The sequence below is a fragment of the Lissotriton vulgaris genome, chromosome 11 (assembly GCF_964263255.1).
Source record: "Lissotriton vulgaris chromosome 11, aLisVul1.2, whole genome shotgun sequence".
Classification (NCBI taxonomy): Eukaryota; Metazoa; Chordata; class Amphibia; order Caudata; family Salamandridae; genus Lissotriton; species Lissotriton vulgaris.
Window position 1 is genome coordinate 110,949,662 of NC_141699.1, and position 20,185 is coordinate 110,969,846.

Genomic DNA, 20,185 nt, shown 5'->3' on the forward strand with positions numbered 1-20,185 from the left:
TGGGGGAGTGTATATCCTAGTCTGTACTAAGCTTTAATTTTTTTTTTTTAAGGGTTTGAGTGCAATGGTTTGGCAGAAGTGGATGAAGTGGAGCCATGTGTTCCTCAAGAGCCAACAGCTGACCAAGAAGTTCCACATGAAGTGGTGTTACCAGAACCAGCTCCTGGGGAGTTCGACTTCAACGAGTTCTTTAATCTTGATAAAAGTGTGCCCGGACTGGCTTCGGTAAGTGAGGTGGGCAGATCAGCACCAGGAGCTTAGGGAAGCACCAATTTTTCCTTGACTTGTATAAAAGTGCTCTTTGTATATTCCATTAATCTCAACATTTTGGGGATTTAGAGTTTTTGCTGGCTTACAGCTGTTTGCTACTTCAAAAAGTTGTTGCTTCCCTGCTCCCATTTGGGTTTGTTGGTTCTCACTTTCTGCTGCTTTGCTTTAAAACCACCATGGGACACTTCACTAGGGATGCTGTGTTCACTCCTCTTTTACAGAGCGCACGTTGCACGATCTTGCATGATTAATTTTACAGTTCCTTACCAAGCCTTTTTGCTGGAGGGCTCAGGTCTTTATACTTTTGCATTTATATGGGGTTACACAACTTTTGCCACTTGATTAGGCCAATATGGTTTCTGCTCTGTATTTGAGGAAGTTTGTGAACTAGAAGCAAAGGCAACGAAGGTGCAGTAGCTTTAATCGTACATAAGATGCTGATGTGTGTTGCAGATAAGTGTTTACTGGACAGTGTAGTTGTTGGAACAGAAAGTGCCTGCATCTCTTGCTGTAAAGTTTTATGATGGCTATCAGATCTCCATTTATTCTGTAGTTCATAACTGGAAATTCGAACTTGCCTCTGACCTGACTGGGGTAAGAGGAATCTAAAGGTTTTTTTTCACCCATGTCTGAAAGGCATAAATGTGTGCATTCTTGGGTTGCTTCTGATCTTTTTTTTCCTAACTGTCCAGCAGGAAGTTTCCTCTAGTCTTCCAAAGTAATTGAAAAAATAACACCCACTGAGATGTACATCGAAAAAGTGGTATTTACATTTTTAGGTCTTACCTATGCAGCGCGAAAGCGAGGCTTTGGAGTGCCCTTGGAATCACTCCAGGCTTCTGTGGAAACTCATGCATGTTCTGCACTGTTTCCAATGGGCCCTTGTGCATGTACAGCGGTTACCATGCGGGAGCGAGCGGCGGCACCATCTGTTTGCAATTATCACGCTTGTGCTTTCGAAACATATGGCGCCGCTGCTCCCTCCCGAAAGGTAAATGCTGTGCGAGTCTCGTCCCCATCTGAAACCATGTCCACAACTCTGATCTAGAGAAGACCAAATCCTCACATGCACTGAAACTAAAACTGTTTATGCAAGGCGAGACCTAATAATTAAAAAGAGTGGAGGGCCTGAGGGACAATTTCAAGACTCGCACAGATTAAATCCCCCTTCTCCTATTTATCAACAACTAAATCTGTGGTCTATTGGATTCTTGAGTGCTAAAGAAAAGTGTAAAAAGACTGGATCAAGATATAGAAGAGAAAGTAATCTTGAAGAGTGACTTAAAGAGTAAGAAATCCACTTCAGGATAATTGGTATCCCATCATTACATAGTGTAATACCAGAGGCATATATAGACCTGTTCTACCCTTTGGTATTGTATAACACGCTTTTACAGAAATTTAAATGCCATGCACAGCTGCACACTACGGCATTCAGTGGCAGCTGGTGTTCTTTGAGTGGCGGAGTGTTATATCTACGAGGAGTGCACCCCATTTTTTCCCCCTCAAACTTTCCTCCCTTACATTTACTCTACCCCTCATGCTCTCTAACTTGCATGCTCGTTCATACTCACTCGCTCTTACTAAACACTAACCTACTCGTACTTGCTAGTCACTTAGATTAGACAATATTACCCTTTCACACTCTGTGCCCTGGTGCAGCTGCTCCTGTTGCACCATTGATAGCTACACCTTTGACTAAGTTCCGCTCTGTCTCGTAACCCCTCACTCCTTCATACTCACTGACTTGTAATCTCAAACTCTGATTCTCACTCACTTTCAGTCTTTGACACACACACGTTCACTCAGTTACCTTCACTGTCAGTCACTCACTAATGCACACATGAACAGAGAAATACCCCCTACCACCCCTTACCTTGCTTCCCTCGCAGTAGAGCAGAAATCTGGCGCTGAACATTGGAACCAGCAAGCCATGGATCCCAAAGAGGAGCAGCAACAATGGTGTTTTTGAAAAAAAGACCCACCTTGTCCCTCTCCCAGCTTCTTGATAGGGCCATGCTTTCAGTTATTAGAAGTTGGGACATTGCTGGGATCCTGCCCCTGTGGCTCCTCAGTGACATCCGATGCACTATGCTTTCACAGCCCTTTTTTTAGTAGATATACTGTGCTGCCTACAGCATGCGCATTATGTCCGCTAATGGATTAGGTCTTTCAGGGGATTATTGCTGAACTGTCCCTCAGAACTGCACAATTCAGACATCCACTTAATGTGTTTCAACAGCACTGTGTAGCTGGATTGTACCGAGCCCCCTCCTCCTGTCGCCAGGAGCCAGAGATGTGGCTGCCCTACACTCGGCCAGTGATCATAAACTCAAAATTAGTTTTTATGTTCACTGTTGCATAAATGTGCAGTGCTAGGACTTGGGAGAGGCAAGGTGGAGAATGTGGGGCCTCACAAGAGGTAGGGAGCAGTAGGGAGCTGTGCTCTGGAGCCCCTGACAAGGAGCTGTCACAGATGGCAATACGTCTGCCTTTTAAAACCACGTTCAAGAAATAGGACACGGTAAACAGTTTAAACACTAGTGTCATGCTTCAAAGGTTTAACATTACCACTTGGTTGAATGTAATTCCACTACAAGAGCAGGAAGATTACTTGGTCACATCGAACCTCATGGATGCGCCCCTCCCGAGCATTGAAGAGTTCTCCAGCTTGTAGTGGCAGGAGAGAATAGTTTTTGTTGCTTCTATTTGGTGCAAACAGGTATATAATGCCTAACGCTGGCAGTGGCTCGTTTAAGTCGCCAAAGCGTTCCCGTGTATTCATAGCCAGATTATCTGGTAAAGGAGAATTTATTTATGCAGTTCTTTACCTGTCTGGTCCAGTTTAACAGGTGGTTATATCTGTTGTAATTAGCAGTAAATGAATCTCCTATTCTATCCCAAAGAAAAACGTAATGAAAGTTGGATTCTAGCAGAAATGTGGGCATACCATCAAGTGCTAGCATTTCAATATCTGATCTGCCTGATTCAGAATTGTACATGAATATCGAAGTTGCTGAGTGATTGAAATTGTGCGTTCACAAGATTTTACACTTGCTTGCCTGTGTTACTGAAATGTTAATAAACCAGTTGCCACAACCTTTGGGAATGTAATACCCTTACTACCAGTCCCCTTGTGACATGTTCCACTTACGGGGTTGGGTGCATTTGAACAAACTTTTAGGTTATCTGCAAATGAAACCTTGAAAGGTAAAACTCTGGAACTAAGTATATTTGGCTTTGAAGGCCTTTCTAAACCAGTGTGAATCGTGGTACAGTACAAACTATCTCTCAAACTAGAGGTGGATGGGAGCTGCTTGCTGTCCAAGACAGCCCAAGTGCATAACCATCTTGTATCAAAATAACATGACTGATGCAGTCGGACCAATAAGCTGTATAATAGATTTTTACAAGTTGGTCACACCTATCCTAGAATGGGCATTTTGCGTGAATTCTTGGTGCAAAACTGTTTACTTCCAGGAAGCAGTAGAAAAGGGTACAAACATTGCTTGGTATAAAACATATCGGGGGATACATTTCTGTAAAATACCCTGTGCATTCGTTAGGTTGCAAGCTCAGTTGTACATCACTTGAGGTACAGTATTCAGCATACATGAAGGGTCATAAAGCAGTTTTTAAAAAATTGTAAAACCACAAATGACTTTTTTGGGGGGAGGGGAGTGCAAAAGCTGTGTCCCATAATACCTGAACCGAATTAAAAACTGAACGTTTTAAATGAATGACTAAATTGAGTGTGTACAAAGCAACACTAAAGCATTTAACTCAAGTTCTGTTGCATTTTTGTGAACTTGTAGGGGAGTAATTTATACTTAAACTGATTGTACTGTAAGCACATAAGGTTAAGTTGGTATTGTGAACACTACCAGACTTTTTTAAAAATGTTGTTTCTGATCTTGCTTTAAAAAAACCCAAACATTTTTTAACCATTTGACAATAGCAGAAAGGTCATTGGACCCTCATGACGCTGAAAGGGTGGTTATGTATTGCATTGCACAGAAAATTTAAGCTACCCAAACTTTTAGTTCTTACACATCCAAGGTAATGGATGCAGCGATTGCTGAATGGATTGACTTTACAATACGGTTTCCTTTTTGGTTTGGTTAACTTGAATGGTGAGACACTGCTTGTTGAAAAATGAAACTCTGTATGTAAAATGTTTAGCTCACTTACACTTGTGCTGCAGCATCTCGTAATCTGAGTATAAATTTGAAACCCTGGCGTATAGATGTCTTTCACTTAATCCTCAAGTGTGGTGGACCGTGTTTCATTCGTTTTTGTGCTAAACCATCTCAATCTAAGGGAAAGGATGCTGCTGTAAACAGCTTCTTTGACAGGGTAGGCTCATAAGCTGTACAGCGATTAGTTACGGGCTTGTAACGCTTTGCAGTTGAATGATTACAAATTCATAAATTAGCCTCTGCATTCAAATGGATTTGAGCATGTATATACATTATTTTTTTGAGCTTGTCTACATTTTTGGTGCATGACCTACTCGTACACAACAGGATAAAATAATCTAAAGATGGCCATGTACCGGTGTCGCTGTGCTTCATGTCACTGGGGATACTGCTGACTTTGCCTAGTGCAGTTCATAAATAACCGTTCATTTATTTACACAACTAAACCGAAAGGCTGACCTTTTGTATGAAGCAAAACGGGGGTGGGTTGGGGGAGAGGGGGACAGTTTCCACTTTAAATTACCCTTTTAACATCTGAACTATCCCTTTGTCTTTACTTTACAGCCATTTTTAAATTGCACTAGTAGTTTAGTGATAAAGTAGTCTTGTTATAACTGTCTTAAATGCTGAGTATAAGCAATGTGGGTTATCCAACTAGATAAACCCTGCTACTTTGTCAGTTTATTTTTGGGGTGTCACTGGGGGGCTCTTAAATTTTACTAGTCAAGCAGAGTGTAAAACACATGGGCCTTACAAGAATTATTTTGATGTATTCTGTCCATTATCCCTGAAATGTACTTAAGTTGAAGACGCCCATTATTTGGTGCTAACTTAGTATGCTTAAGTAACATGCCCTGATAAAACTGTCTATTCTAAGACTCTGGATTAGTGATGAAACTCAGTGATTCTCAACAGTTAATCCCTTGCATGCACATGGTTGTAGGTGTTTAGTCTTCCGTTGCATCTCATGACTTGCTGCTTGCGCTCTGGGTGCTTCAGTTCAATCTGCTTCTGGTGGAAATAAGTAACGAATTGTGAGACAGAAGTGTCTGAACCTGAGCTCAGTGTTGATATTCAAACCTGCACCGTCCCTGGATTATTTTTGGAAGTTACTAAACAAGTAAGTTTCCTGCCTATTTATATCCATCCGACTTGTTGCTTCTGGCTGGGTGTTTAAAACCTGTACACTCCACACATACGCTTCTCTCTTTCTCCAAACTATAGATGATAGAAGATGTTCTAGGTGAAGGCTCCGTCTCTTCCAGTAGGTTTAGCAGATGGTTCTCCAATCCTAGCCGGTCTGGAAGCCGCTCCAGCAGCCAGAGATCCACACCACATGAAGAGCTGGAGAGGCTGGCAGGTATGAATAACCTTCCATTAGTTGAATATATTTGTCCCAACGTTCCACTACCACTTCTGGCTGTCTCCTGCTTATTTGATATTGACTTTACGTGGTAGGCTTGATGCTGTTTGTTTTTGTAGCATGGATGCTCATGACATGGTCTGCGTTTATTATAAGCTTGACCATGATGCTCACACTGGAACAAATAGCCCCAGAAATTATTTACTGAATGTAGTAGCTAGCTACCACAAACCATTTGTTGGTGCAAACCTACTACAAACTTGAATTTTGGCTGCTTAGGGTCGAACTCACTGGCAAATGGAAGGACTGGAGTGTTCCTTCGTACACAAACAGCATGTTTCTTGTTCTCAGTTTGGCTAGAGTTATCAAACCATGTTTGAAAAAAATTTACTTTCTGTAACTGCTCTTAGTACACCTCAACATTATGGACTGGAAACTCTACCAGTTTACTTGTTATTTTTGGCTAAACCTTTTTGCCTGCAGATCTACCTCTTAACATGAATAGCTGCTTGTGTGCAGTACTAACCTTCATAGCATATGTGTTGTAGTTACTACAAAGTAGCAGTTTGTAGATCAGGTAGGAGATATATTAACATTTAGTCACCTCATTCGCTGAAACTGCTTAAACTGGCATAACGGAACAACTAATTGGAGTAGAGTTTTCATAGTCCCAAGGGGAAGGAGAGTATGGACCAGGACCACGTGGCACATTAGAAACATAAATACATTCTAAATTGAGGATGTGGCCTAACCACTAGAGCGGTTGACCTAGAACCTGGGGAACTGGGTTCGAGTCTCGGCAGGGAAGATAAACGTCCTGCAATTCTGGACAAATCACTTAATCTCACCGTGCCTAACAAAGCTAATGTTTCCGTCGAACGCAATTGGTGCTCATGAAAAATGCTCTTCTACCTTAGAGTAGAGTTTGCACTATTTAAACCTCCCAATTTGTTTTTAAACTTTATTTACATAATGTTACTTGATATTGACCTCATATTTACAAGTGCAGGAATAAGGCACAACTTACAAATAACCATGGATAACCACAACACACTACCTTCCTAGAAATGATTTTTGGAAAACTATCTTTCTACCACCCAGGTGGATGGTATTGCCAAGACCTGTGGACCAACTCTGACTGATCCTGATGAGTTGACTAGGAAACTTCAGGCACGGAATCACTTTCTATAGTGGAACTATTACTTTGGAAATTTTCCACACTTCCATCCTCTAGCATCACCACAGTGGTACGGACTTTAGTCGCCCTCAGGGATTTAGATAACTTATTGACCCCATTTTTCCTCACATCGGGGGCTCTTACCACAACCCTATCTCCCACCTTCATTTTTCCACTCGGTGTTTGCTGTCCTAGCTCCTTTTAATCATTTTGATGACACTTGCTGAACCAATCTCTTTTCCACTTCTCCCATCCAATTAGGAAACCAGTGCCAGGAAGTCTACCATTAAGCATTAAAAAAAAAGGGGAGAACCTCTTAACCCCTTCGCTGCGATGTTAATTTTACTGCGGTGCAGGGTCTGGATGCAGCGCCGTGGTTCTCATGACTGCTCCTGGCCGTCATGAGTCACAGGTGTGTGCTCATAACGGTCAGCCATCTGAACTCTGCCCGCACAGGCTGGGAATTAATTGTGTGGGCAGAGCGGCAATGTTCGGACAGCTCCTGGCCGTCATGAGCACACAACCACCTTGACTCATGACGCCGGGAGCGGTCATGAGCACGGAACCAGTTAACAGAATTTGGGGCTGTATGATCAGACTACAGCAGCTTCTTTACAGCAATATCTGCAGTTACCCCAGAGACTTGTGCTGACCGAATACATTCTTTTAACATTCATTTACCCTGTTCACAAGCTTTGGGGCAATAAAAGGTGGTTTTAAGTTCTACAATGGATACATTCTTTAAATCTTTCATGTTTTCCAAAGTGAACTGGACCGTTATCTGTTAAAATGGAATGTGTTATCCCCTCTGTTATAAAGGCATCCGATAAATCGATTGTCTGGAGTTGTAATGCGATTTACCACTTGAACAACACTCCAGTACGAGTAAAAAAACAAACTTGCCTGACCACATGGAACTGTTAAAGGGACCCATATGTCTGTCCTCGGCTTGTCCCACAGTGTAGATGGTACACTTATCAGAGACCGATGCTTTTCTTAGGTGTTTACATTTATTAAGCAAATACCACAATGTTTCTATTGCAGAAAGCAACAGGGGGCTGGCTCTAATCAGTAAGGCTGAGCCAAGAAGTTAACCAACGAAAAAGGAATGCCAGTACTGATATATGTGATTTAGCAAGACCAAATCCCCACCAGAAACCCGAGCAATAAATCCGGAATGGGAATTACTACTTAATAGTATTTTTATTCACATTCTTTGCGACATTAAACTCAACATTTAATTCATAGTACAAAAAAGGTAAAATTTACAGTGGACACAGGGGAAAATGAGATATTAACCAACCATTCACGAATTCAATCAAAATACAGGCATATCACAAACAACCATTTCATATATACGTGTAGGAGGGAAACAAAAAAGTTAGAAAAACAATGCAATAGAGAAACAAATACCACGGTCTACAGGTTTTTTCAAAAGCATTTAAACTAAATGTTTTCGAAGTACATTCCTATATATCTACAAAGTCAAAAAATGATTAGAATCACTATTCAGTGGTAATGTACAACATTCAGCACTGGGTTTGGCTAATTCAATCCCCAGATGCTATAGTAGACCAGTAGGATGGGGCCTACGTGTTTCGAATCCCGCTTGGATCGTAGGGGATTCTCTTCAGGGCCATTGGGTTCCTATGAAACAATCAAATGGGAAAAGGGAGAGAAAAACCAAAGGAAAAAAGAAGCGCAAGTGGCAAATTTTGGACCAGTTATATACTATCCATTTCTTCAGTTGATAACATACAGAATGCTGCTGAGTGACACTAACCAGTCAACTGCTTACCACGGTGTAAAACAATGGACTACAAATTCATTCATACATTTAAAGGCGTACCCTGAAGAATGGCTATCCTCACTATAATAAGGTGGATTGTCCCAAGGGAAAGTACATTCGGCTTATATAGAATCTATTTTTGTCGAATGACTGCAAACGCTTGCGGCTCCATGTTTGCTCACCTATACTTGGAACACAGACATGTGTCCCAATGACAGTTGGCTGCAGGTGCAATGTTTACTCACCTCTGTTTAGGAGACGGGCGTGTGTCCTAGTAACAATAATCCCTGTGTCTGAACGCTGGAGCATAGTCGGCTGCCTACAACGTAATAAGAAAGTTCAAACTCCTTGATTAAGCGACGCCTTTATCTAGACACTAAAGAAAAGGATGACATACCCTTAACTTCTATATCAGATGAATAGAGAAGCTTTAAATGTCGCAAATGTGAATAAAAATACTGTTAAGTAGTAATTCCCATTCCTGATTTATTGCTCTGGTTTCTGGTGGGGATTTGGTCTTGCTAAATCACATATATCCGTACTGGCATTCCTTTTTCGTTGGTTAACAATGTTTTTATTGGCCTTCCCCCATTTGCACCAAGGTATCTCCTAATCCCTTTAGCTTTAGCATCTGTGTATAGCATTGTTTTACGCATGCTGTTAATTTTCTAATGTCGTGCTTCAACTGTGGCTTGTTTAATATCTTCAAAAACTACCTTGCATGCACCACCCTACTCGGTGAGTCCACTCTTTTATAAGGGCCTCAAGGGTGCGGTGTAATCTGTAAAATTCTCCACAAAATTAGGCTTACATTCCACGAGACCCGTGAATGATGTTAGTTCACTTTTGGAAGTGGGAGGAAACTCCTTTGACCGCCACCTCGAAGTTTAGGTTTTATACCATCCTCCGACATATGTTGTCCCAAGTAATTTACAGGATCCACACATAACATGCACTTGTCAAGATTGATGTTTAGGCCAGCCTCTTTAAGAGGTATGAGCGTTCTTCAGTGTAGCATTGTGATCATGCAAAGAGTCACCATATTTCAACAAATTATCCTGGAAGTAAAGCACATTTTTTGTATCCTTCAATGGTTGGTGCATCACACTCTAAAATAAGTCTGCATCAGATGCCGGACCGGAGGCTCTCTGCATAACCTGAGCACCAAAAGGTGTGATGAATGAAGTTGGAGATTTCGATTCTGGGTGAAGTTCTTTGATATGCTGAAGAGCGGCCAGTCACATTGAAATGCATTCCCAATCATACTGATCTTATCTTTGATAGGAGAAACCGGTCTACCCTAATGTTGTAGTTCAGATCCCTTGGGTCCACACAAGCATACCCCTCTACCACCTGACCTCTGGGCAACCACAATATGAGCTAACCAAAGTGCGCTTTCAATTCGGTCAATAACCCGGACTCCTTAACTTGTCTTACTTATTTTATTTAATTGTTTGCGTTTCAAATTAGGAATAGCCCAGATTTTATGCACCTGCGGTACACCAGTACCGTAGTCTCCTTTAAGCTTGTGTTGAATTTTATTTTTTATGGAGCCTAATTTTTCAGTGAATGCCTCTGAATTCTGCCACTCTGATCCTCTTGTTCTATTACCATGACTGGTTGACTAGTATTGGGGTCTAGCTTGATGCCCGAATCCTTTGTTTCCAACCCAGCAAGTTAGAACCCCTCTCAATGTAAATCTTGCCTGATTTTAAATATATTTAAAGGTAACACACATATTGGATATTCCTAGCAAGAGTATAGGATCTGGATTACACCCCGCCCCCAGTTTTATATTTACAAAAAGTGTGTAACCCTTTCACAATTTTACATGAAACATTTTATGATCCATAGTAGTACAAGTATATGGTGATAACAAACTAACCATGGGGGACCAAGTGAATCAGGTGACTTCAGCATGTTTCATGGTCCTCAGAATAATTAAAAAGAAAGTTCTTCCTGTGAGCGAGCAACCTAAGGATGGTGGTCACTGCACTAATTATGTCCCGCCTGGACTATTGCAACAGTCTCTATCTCAATGTTCAGAAACCGCATATGAACAAGCTGTAATTGGTCCAGAACGCGGCAGCAAAAATGTTGACGGGAACACCCAGGTTTGCCTCGCTCAAAGGAGAACTTAAACTACATTGGCTGCCAGTTCCACCTAGATCACGCTTCAAGGCACTGTGTATTCAAGGCGGTTAATGGGATTGTCCCAGAGTTTCTTAAAACCAGACTTGCATGGTACATCCCAAGCAGAACCCTGCGTTCCTCTGGCTCCCAATTAGTCCAAACCTCCACCTTTAAGAAAACTAATTGGGGAGGCAGAAGCTTTTTCCACTGTGCCTCCAAAGCATGGAATGAACTCCCGTTCCATCTCAGAAATGCTCCAGACCTCACTTCTTTTCGCAAGGGTTTAAAAACCTGGGCCTTCTCTCACTAAACAGCTCGATGCTTCCCAGTTTACCAGTACTCTCCGCCAGGACACTCCAGGGTAGCAGTGCGCTTTATAAGTACAAATAACGTGCAAGGCGGACACAAGCCTGTAAATGGCGTCAATCCATCCAAAAGCATCTCATAGGTTGACTAGCCATTTCCTGCTTCCACATAATCTGACTTGGCCTGAGAATTTCCACAAATAATTGACTTTGCAGGACATAAGGGTTTATTTGCTAAATGATTGTAATTACCACTGGTAATACTCCTTTCCCCCTTTGGCTCCATTTTTTTTTTTTTATTGCGCACCTTGACTTTTCTCGGGTAAATTAGCCTACTTATTACTTTCTTCACTACTACTGTGATTCTTAACCACATGTATAGTTGCAGACACTGCATTGCTTCATTTCAGTTCAAGAAGTCTTTATTCGATTAATTCATCATAAAAGACATAAATACAAAAAACACAGTAACATATGTAAAATCAGTATTAAATCATTGGCATCGAATAACTTCTTGCAGAAGTATACAAAAGTTAAAAAGATACAGATATTGGTTACCACAGTAATATAGGATAAAACAGTCTCAGCTAATTTAAATTAATAAACCTACTTCTAATAATCCAGGCCCAGCCTAGGAACTTTGCTACCCCCACCACAATGATCGGATCCAGATTAGTTTTTAACAGTCTCAGGGCCTCAGCAGACGAGCGTGTGCCTAGTTGACTACAGACTGGTTTGAGCCACTTAGATCTGGGGGCAGAGTATTGGGGGCACACAAACAAAATGTGAAACTTTCCCCAGACCCTTGACATTTTGCACAAAACCCCTGTCTAGCTTTTCCCCACTTAGTGGTGAAATCCCCAATAGGGAGTGTGCCACATCTGAATTGGAAAAAAAGTTTTCGGTCCAGGGGTTTGGTAATGATCTCCCAATAGTTTTCTAACCTGGGAAGATCTTTGTGCACCAAAAATAAACCTGTAAGACTTCTTGGGCTTGTTTTTATAAAGGTATTGAGCATCACCCAGGCCCAATAACACTCTTTGAGCTTATTTTTAGATGGAAATGTGGCTGTCTCAGGCGACAACCACCGCTCAGAGAGGCCCAAAGATAGAAGAGTAGCCTTAAGATCTCTAAACTATCCTATTTTTAGGGCTCCCGGAGAGTTTTTTAACTCAAGGCAGGCTTCAGCATAGTGGTGTAGGTCAGGGGTTGTCCACAGACGCCGCCAGAATGAAATCGGTCGAAATCGTGCACAATCGACCACCGAGTGACACCCCAGATCGTATAGCAGGGGGATTAAAGGTGTCGATTGTGGCAGACCAATTGCCATCCTTAGAAATTTGTTTTGAGAATGTTTCAAGGAGTCCAGGTTGCTACCTCCCCATAACTCAGCACCATATAGCACTGCTGACAAAACCTTCCCACCATAGATCTTCATCAGCGGGGACATGGGTTTGGTAAAGGAGCTTTTATGTTCCTTGATCAAAGCTCCACCCAACTGTTGATGTTTCAGGGTCAGGAGCTCGATCTGATGAGACCAATTAAGTGTGTCGCTAAATGAAACACCCAAATAGGTAAAGTGCTTGGTCTGCTCTAAGGGGGTATTCCCCATAAGTACCCTAGCCTTGACCTGCTTGTGACCCCTCATGACCATGAATTTGGTCTTGGCAACGTTCACCTCCAGCTCATGCTCGCTACAGAAACTCTCAAACCTCGACAGTGCAAGCTGTAGTCCCTGCCTGGTTCTTGAAATCAGGAGTGTCGTCAGCGAACATGAGCAGAGGGATTTTCATGCCAGCCAAACTTGGCGCGTCTGTGGGGCAGCCCTCAAAGTACTTGGTGACTCTGTTTATATATAGGGAGAACAGAGTTGGAGCCAGAACACATCCCTGTCTGACACCTTTCAGCACAGGAAATTTTTTGGTCACCTCACCAGGTTTTCCCCATCGTACATAGGCGTAAGTCTCAGCATGAAGGTTAACAATGATGCGAACTAGAGAGGGAGGCATACCCATTTCCAGAAGACTGTTCCAAAGCCCAACCCTTGGTACAAGATCAAACGCAGACCTAAGGTCTACGAAGGCCGCATAGAGGTTACCTTTGCCCAGAGTGACCGTCTTCCAGTGTAGTAGCATAAACCGAAAGGCCTGATCCAGGGTACTAACATGGGGTCTAAACCCTGCTTGGAGAGGGGTAAGAATATTAAATTCCTCAATCCAGGCCTGAACCCGGGATAGGACAAGACGTGACACTATCTTTTGAACCGCGTCAATAAGGCTGATCGGCCGGTAATTAGAAGGAACCGACCGATCACCCTTCTTGAAGATGGGCAAAATCTCAGCACCCGCCCAAGAAACAGGCACCTTTGCTCCACTGGCCAGCGTGTTTGCCAGGAACAGTAAATAGGGTACCCATAGGTCTTGATCCTGTTGGAACATATCCGCAGGAATACAATCCGGGCCGGGAGCTTTGCCCCTGGGAATGGAGTTCAGAACTTTTTCAACCTTTTTGGCTGAGAACACAAGGTTGTCAAAGGACAGCGGCCAACCAATGGGAGTTTCCCATTCACTGAGGCACCTGAACTGATCCTCGAAATGGGACACCCATTTTTCTTGGTCGACAAAAGCAGGGCTAGGTCTATCATCCAAGGACTTACCCCATTTAAGGAGGTGCCAAAAGTGCGTAAGATTCCTAGAGCCGCATGCCTCAACTAGGAGAGCCCAGCGTTCTTCATCCCAGGCGGCTTTGGCCCGCCTCTTGGCTATATTGTAGGCCTTCCTGGAGGATTTAATAAGAGCTGTGTTTCTAGATTTTAGAGCTTTGAACAGGTTTGAATGAGATGTACCACACTCGTCATTAAACCAGTTCGCTAGCTTCCTCGGTTTCCCAATGCCCTTTTTAGCAACTATTTTAATGAATAAGGTCTTAAGAGATGTGAATAAGCTGGCATGAATATCAGAGATTTTAAGAGATATTTGGTTCAGGTCATCACATTGCTCTATTAATCTTAGGGAATCTGAGACCAGGGATCTTATTTTAGTGCGAGCATCCATGTCTACAGCAACCTTTGGCCACCGGACCCTCCTCAAGTCATTAGTTAATACCATGGCCTCTTGTACAACATTAGGGAGGTGCACAGAGGGCTTGGAAAAACTAAGATCCTTGAGTTCCGCAAGGAGATGTTCGTGGTCACTTTCAGGCCGAGGTCTAATTTCCATATCCGAAACTAGGGGCCACATAGATACATCAACTAAGATGTAGTCGATGCGACTACTAAATCTTCCATTAAAGAATGTTGGGTTGCCCAATCTGTCCGATCTAGTGCGACCGTTTAGGGCACGCAGTCCCCAATTCAGGCATAGGCCTTTAATAAAAGTGGCACTTTGAGACCATTTAGTGATCGGAGATAGCTCTAGTTGTGGAATACCCCAAGTCGAGTCCTCAGCCACCGTTAACATCCCATCATCCACACTTAGTGGTTCGAAACAGGTATTAAAATCACCCGTAACCACCACATGACCCTTTTGTTGTGCGGAGCCAAGGAATTCATCTAAGAGTATTAGGGTAGTTGAAACACGACCACCCGGAGTTCCTCTGGCATACACATTAAACAACAGTATAACCAGTCCACTATTAAGCTTCAGGCTAACAATGAGGATATCAGGGCAGTCAATGTGGATTTCTTTAACAGACTCCTGGTGATTGGCGCACCCAAACAGTAAGACCCCCCATAGCCCTGCCTCTTTGCCCTCTAACTGCAGGTTTGTTAAAGCTCAGATAGCCTGGGAAATATACCGGATGAGTTGACCAAGTCTCCTGGAAGGACCAGACATCACCTTGACTGATGAAGTCAGCCCAATCAGGTATACATATACAGGAATCTATACCCGCAACATTCCAGCAACCCAGTGAGGTACCCTTAAGGCGGGCTTGTGCACCCGAAGCAGTAACATCAGCGGGGGAGGATCTGCAGGATTGTTGGGAACCTACAGTGGAAACAGCGACCTCAGCAGGAACCCCAACATTAGGCATCCTACAAACCCCATCACGCAGTGCCTGTGCTGGGAGTGGGCCTGTAGCTGAAGCCACACAGGAGGGCAGAATGTCATGAGACGGGGGGGGAGGTAACCCGCCCAGTTGGTAGGGCAGGGACACCTTCCTCACAACCAACAACAGGAACTTTAACACTTACAGTCATACATGGGAGGATACACGAAACCAATCCTACCGGAGATATAAGCTGGGCGTCTGTGCTGTTCCCCCTAGTTTGTCAATCGTTCGACGACAGCCCAGAAAGTGGATCATATAAGTTTCTTAGTGGAATATTCCACAAATCCTTGGGATGGGGGGGCCTGTTGAGATTGGAAAAAGCTGGAAATAAGCTGGAAGGCTGCAGAGCCTGTCTAAAAACTGGTGTGGGGGGGATCAAGGGATACGGAGGATTATTAAGAAAAGGCATTCCCATGGGTACAGAAGGACCAGAAGGCTGAATATATGGCTTAGCCCAGCCCGGTGTTTGGGGAGGGCAGTTGTAGGTGGATTCGATGTATGAGCGATATAAAGCTTCCGGGTTGAAGTGGGGAACATGGAAGCTTGACGTAAAGTTGGCCCATTTGGGTGGGTTTTTGGCTTTACTAGCTCCACCTAGCTGACTTTTGTGAGGATTAGTCAGGGTTTCGGGGTAAAAGTATCCTAAATTCCTTGTGGAAATCCCACCCTCATTGTTCCCCACATACCAGTCAGTGAGGTGGGATACTACCCTATGGTCTCTAAAGTTGATAATAATAATATCCCCTTCAATGTCCTTAGGGCGCACCCCAACCCACTGACATCTTCTAACCGTGACAATGTCCCCGTTAAGGTTCGGAGGGAGGGGTCTATTTGTTTTTAACCAGAAGATGACTTTATTTTTTAAACTATCGTCATTTTCCCTGTCCCCTTCCTGTAAAGGTGGCACACCTGTCATAACAATAACAAAGTTTAGGGAATCAGGCGGCAGGTCAACAAATCTTTTCGAGGGTAAAGATTTCTTCTGTTTACAATTTGTGTCAGCAGGTTTGCCCAACCCGTTCTTTTTTGCTGGTACTACCCTCTTGGCCAATGGTTTGGTAATTACAACACTGGGGGTAGCTGCCGCAGGAAGTTGTGATGATGTAGAGTTTGCAACCACTAACGGTGCTTTGCTAGATATGGAAACAGATTTAGAAGAGTTAGAGGTGAGTGTTTTGGTGGAAGTGGACGAAGACAGACTTGTGGCTTTGGATGATACACCTGCAGTATGGGATAAGCTTGCAGGGATACTGGGGGGGTTTTTGATCTTAACCAAGCCTGAGGTATGAGACGATTCAAAGGACGCCACAAGGCGGTCCAATTTTTCCCCCATAACCCTTACACGTTCCAACAGGGGAAGCATGTATGATTTGATGAGTTTCCCCATAATGTCAACAGTCGCTTCATTCACCCCTGTAGACACTGACGCAGAAGGAACTACGACAGGGGCTGCATGCTCATCGGTAATAGTGGGGTGGGACTCTGCTGTGGGGGGAGGACCCAGCACACTATTTGTGGTAGGTTTCGGTGGAGGCGGGATGTGGTGACTACGTCCTTTCCTTTTAACCCCCCCTTTACGCCTCTTCTTCCTTGGAGGGGAGTGAACCACCCCTAAAACTATGTTGGGCGATCGACCTGGTAATAGGCCATTCGCCTCCGGCACAGTCTCTCCTGGGACTAAATTACCCAGAGTCAAGGTGGACCGCATAGGGGAAGGATCTACATCCTTACTATGTGACTCAGGGATATTTATTTCTATTATGCTGGAGTGGTTTATAGGAGGGCAGATCAACTGGTCTCCACTGGTAGCGCCACTACACGGCGGAGAAATATCGGGGAACCTAAATATGCTAGGGGTAAGATTGAGATCAGTCGTGTCAGCGTCAATAACGCTCAGACCATGGGCTGGGAGATCCTTGATAGAATTAAGGACAGGCAGTAGAATACTCTTTAACTGCTCAATTGAGCGTCTACGCTCAGCTCTCCTTTCCGCCAGTATCAGGTCCATATCGACCTCCTTGGCGGATTTCTTGAATTTATCAAGGGGGCCCAAGACAGAGACACTTACACCTGGTAGAGCGGAATGGCTCATGTTAACAGTGGAATAACAGAGTTAGGGGATTAAAAAACAACACAGATACAGAGCTAACAATCCCGAAAAACAAGAGCAGAGACGCTGCTTACTGCAAGTAATATAGAAATGTCCTGGCCCAGCCCGGCCTCCTGCGGCCCCGGACGGCCACAGACGGTCCCGCCCTTCTCCCGGGCTTCTCCCGGCGCCCTCCCGCGCTGCGGGGATGACACACCTCTTTTGTTGCTGGCTGATAGGACTCTAGGGGCGGAGCCGGCAGGGAGAGCAGCCCAGGTGACCACGGGCGCGCGGGGGCTCCTGGAACTTGGAGTCCCCCGCTGTGGCTCGCAGCCCTGCCGGACAGAAAGATAGCACACCTGAATGCCTTACAGGCCGCTCCTTGCCGCGAAGCGGGTCCGGCGAGGGGTAGCGGCGGGAGCAGGCAACAGGCAACGCAGGCAGCAACGACCGCCCTCAGCTCCCTCCTGGACAATGGAGCAGTAGGTCTGTTGTGTGCTCTATGCTCCTAGCTAACTCAATAGTCTTCAAATCAGGATTGTGCGCTAGTAACTTTTCCTGCATCTGAGAATTGTTGGGGCACCTCACCAACTGTTCCCTAATAAGGGAGTATATCAAAGAACCAAACTCAGACTTGCCAACCCTCTCAAACATGCTACGTAACTCATGATTTCTCTTCTTGCCCCTAATTTTACAAAATGTTTTTCCTGTATGCTTTTAGTTAACAGAAATCCAAATTAAAATACTGTAGCTTATCAGGAATTCTTCCAGCTAATAGTGTAGTTATTGACTGAAAGAATAGTTTTTAATTTGGATTTTGTGCAGCACAGGCTGCAAGTGTTTTGTAGATCATTGATTGCCAGTTTGCGATTGGGGGTGTACAACTTGATGTTGTACATGTTAATGTGACTACAGTATAGAAGAATGAACGGTTCTGTATTTCTTTTTTAAATTACCATGCTGATAATATAGAATCCTGCAAATCAGCATTTCTAAACTTAAGTTTTCCATTAGCTAAATGTTTCTAGGTAGGTCTGCTGATTCAAGTGAAGGTGTGTTGTACACGTTTTTCAAATTCGAAAAGCTACATGTTCCTACCCAAGTTAATGTGCAACCTTGCCAATCAAATGACCTAATTAAACCTATAAAAAGTTGGCCATGTTGGCTAGATCGGTCTTTTTTTTAAAAATAAATGTTGTAGATTATTAGACCAGGCGTCACCAACCAGTAGCTCTGGAGCTACTGGTAGCTCACCAGCACCCTCAAAGTAGCTCAGAGGTGAAGCCAAACCAATGTGATCTCAGGGATTCTGTGCATATTCAAGAAGGCAGCACTGCTCGTTTCATTACCTGTAAGAGTTGCAGACAGCCAAACCAATGACAGGGCCTCTTGATAACACTCTCACACACTCTGTTGGCCTATCAATCAGGGATTAATAGAGTGCACTACTCACCCTTGAGGGTCTCAAAGCACGGGGGCATTTGAGCTCCGGTCATTCGAAAAGCCAGGTCTGAGGCTCCTCCTGAATGCTTTCAGTGTGGGGCTCTGGTCAGCAGAGCTGAGGTTTCTCTTGGCGGCGTAGATTCTTTTGTTGAGGTATTGGGGCCTGGTGTTGTGGAGGGCTTTGAAGGTGTGTGAGCAGCTTGAAGGTCACACTTTTTTTGAAGGGGAGCCAGTGGAGGTCCGGTAGGTGCTGGGTGATGTGGTCTTGTCGTGGGATGCGGAGGACGAGCCTGGCTGCGGCGTGCTGGACGGTCTGAAGTTTGTGGAGCAGAGATTTGTTGATTCCGGCATAGACGGCATTCCTCTAGTCCAGCCTGCTTGTGATGAGTGCATGGGCGACTGTCTTCCTGGATTCATGTGGGATACATTTAAAGGTCTTGCAAAGTATGTGGAGGGTGTTAATGCAGGAGTAGGCTACGGTGTTGGCCTTTGTGTCTGTCAAATGAACATTCTTTATCTACTTTAAATCTACCTAATGAGATTGGCCATGTTATATGCCCTGCTCTATCAGTCACACCGTGTGTGACATCAAAGAATAGTGGGAGCAGTAACCAGGGCTGACCGCCCAAAGTATGTGACAGCAATGTGACAGCAAGAACTAGACTGAAAATGTTAGTTGGGAGCATGATCAACCAAAGAGCTGAGGAAAGAGGATGCATCCAGGGCAGAGAAAATTAGAAGCATCATATTTTTTGTTTGGGTGTGACATTGTGTCCTTCCCTAATAAACGGTGTTGGTTCCATAAAGCTACTCCTAGTGTCAAAGGCTGCCAAATATGTATGCTGGTCCCTCTGACGCAATTGTGTTCGTTCATGGTATAATTGTGCCATTGCCATAATATTACATACTTAACTATTTTGGGCATACAAGTCTAGTATTTACATACTTGTTGCCATCACTGACCTATTAAGAGCATGACTATTGATAAACGTTTTCCTAGCATTCTGCTTATAACTTCATCTGGAATGTTTGGGTGGTGACTCCTGATAAATCTCTTAGGGTGGTCCTAGGGTGGTCCTAGTGTAATGTTAATACATATCCGCATTTTACAGTGATAAAATATGCTAGTAGCTCGGCAGGACTTTCCTTGTGCAGAATTAGCTCACTACAGAAAAGGTTGGAGACCCCTGGATTAGACCAACTTCTTATTACGTGGAAGGCTTCTGTATCCTGCTGGTAGTCGAAGTAATCCTGTTCTCTGATCTTACTTCACAGGCCACTAGCTGGGGAAAGGCTAGAACGCCAGCTCAGCTAATTTCTCTAGCATTAACAGTCGGAAAAAGCTTCTTTTTTTCCTCTTTGGGCCC

General features: G+C 43.9%; 1 protein-coding gene across 3 annotated transcripts in view; it reads left to right on the forward strand.

The window, feature by feature from the left end:
• EIF4ENIF1 (eukaryotic translation initiation factor 4E nuclear import factor 1) overlaps window positions 1-20,185 on the forward strand; it is a 103,550-nt gene that overhangs the window by 40,415 nt on the left and 42,950 nt on the right. For 2 of the 3 annotated variants that reach the window (XM_086942825.1, XM_086942826.1), the window contains exons 7-8: window positions 53-225; window positions 5,694-5,829. In XM_086942825.1, coding sequence (XP_086798951.1) covers window positions 53-225; window positions 5,694-5,829 — 309 coding nt within the window. The remainder of the gene's footprint in view (window positions 1-52; window positions 226-5,693; window positions 5,830-20,185) is intronic. The other variant, XM_086942827.1, reaches the window with a different exon arrangement.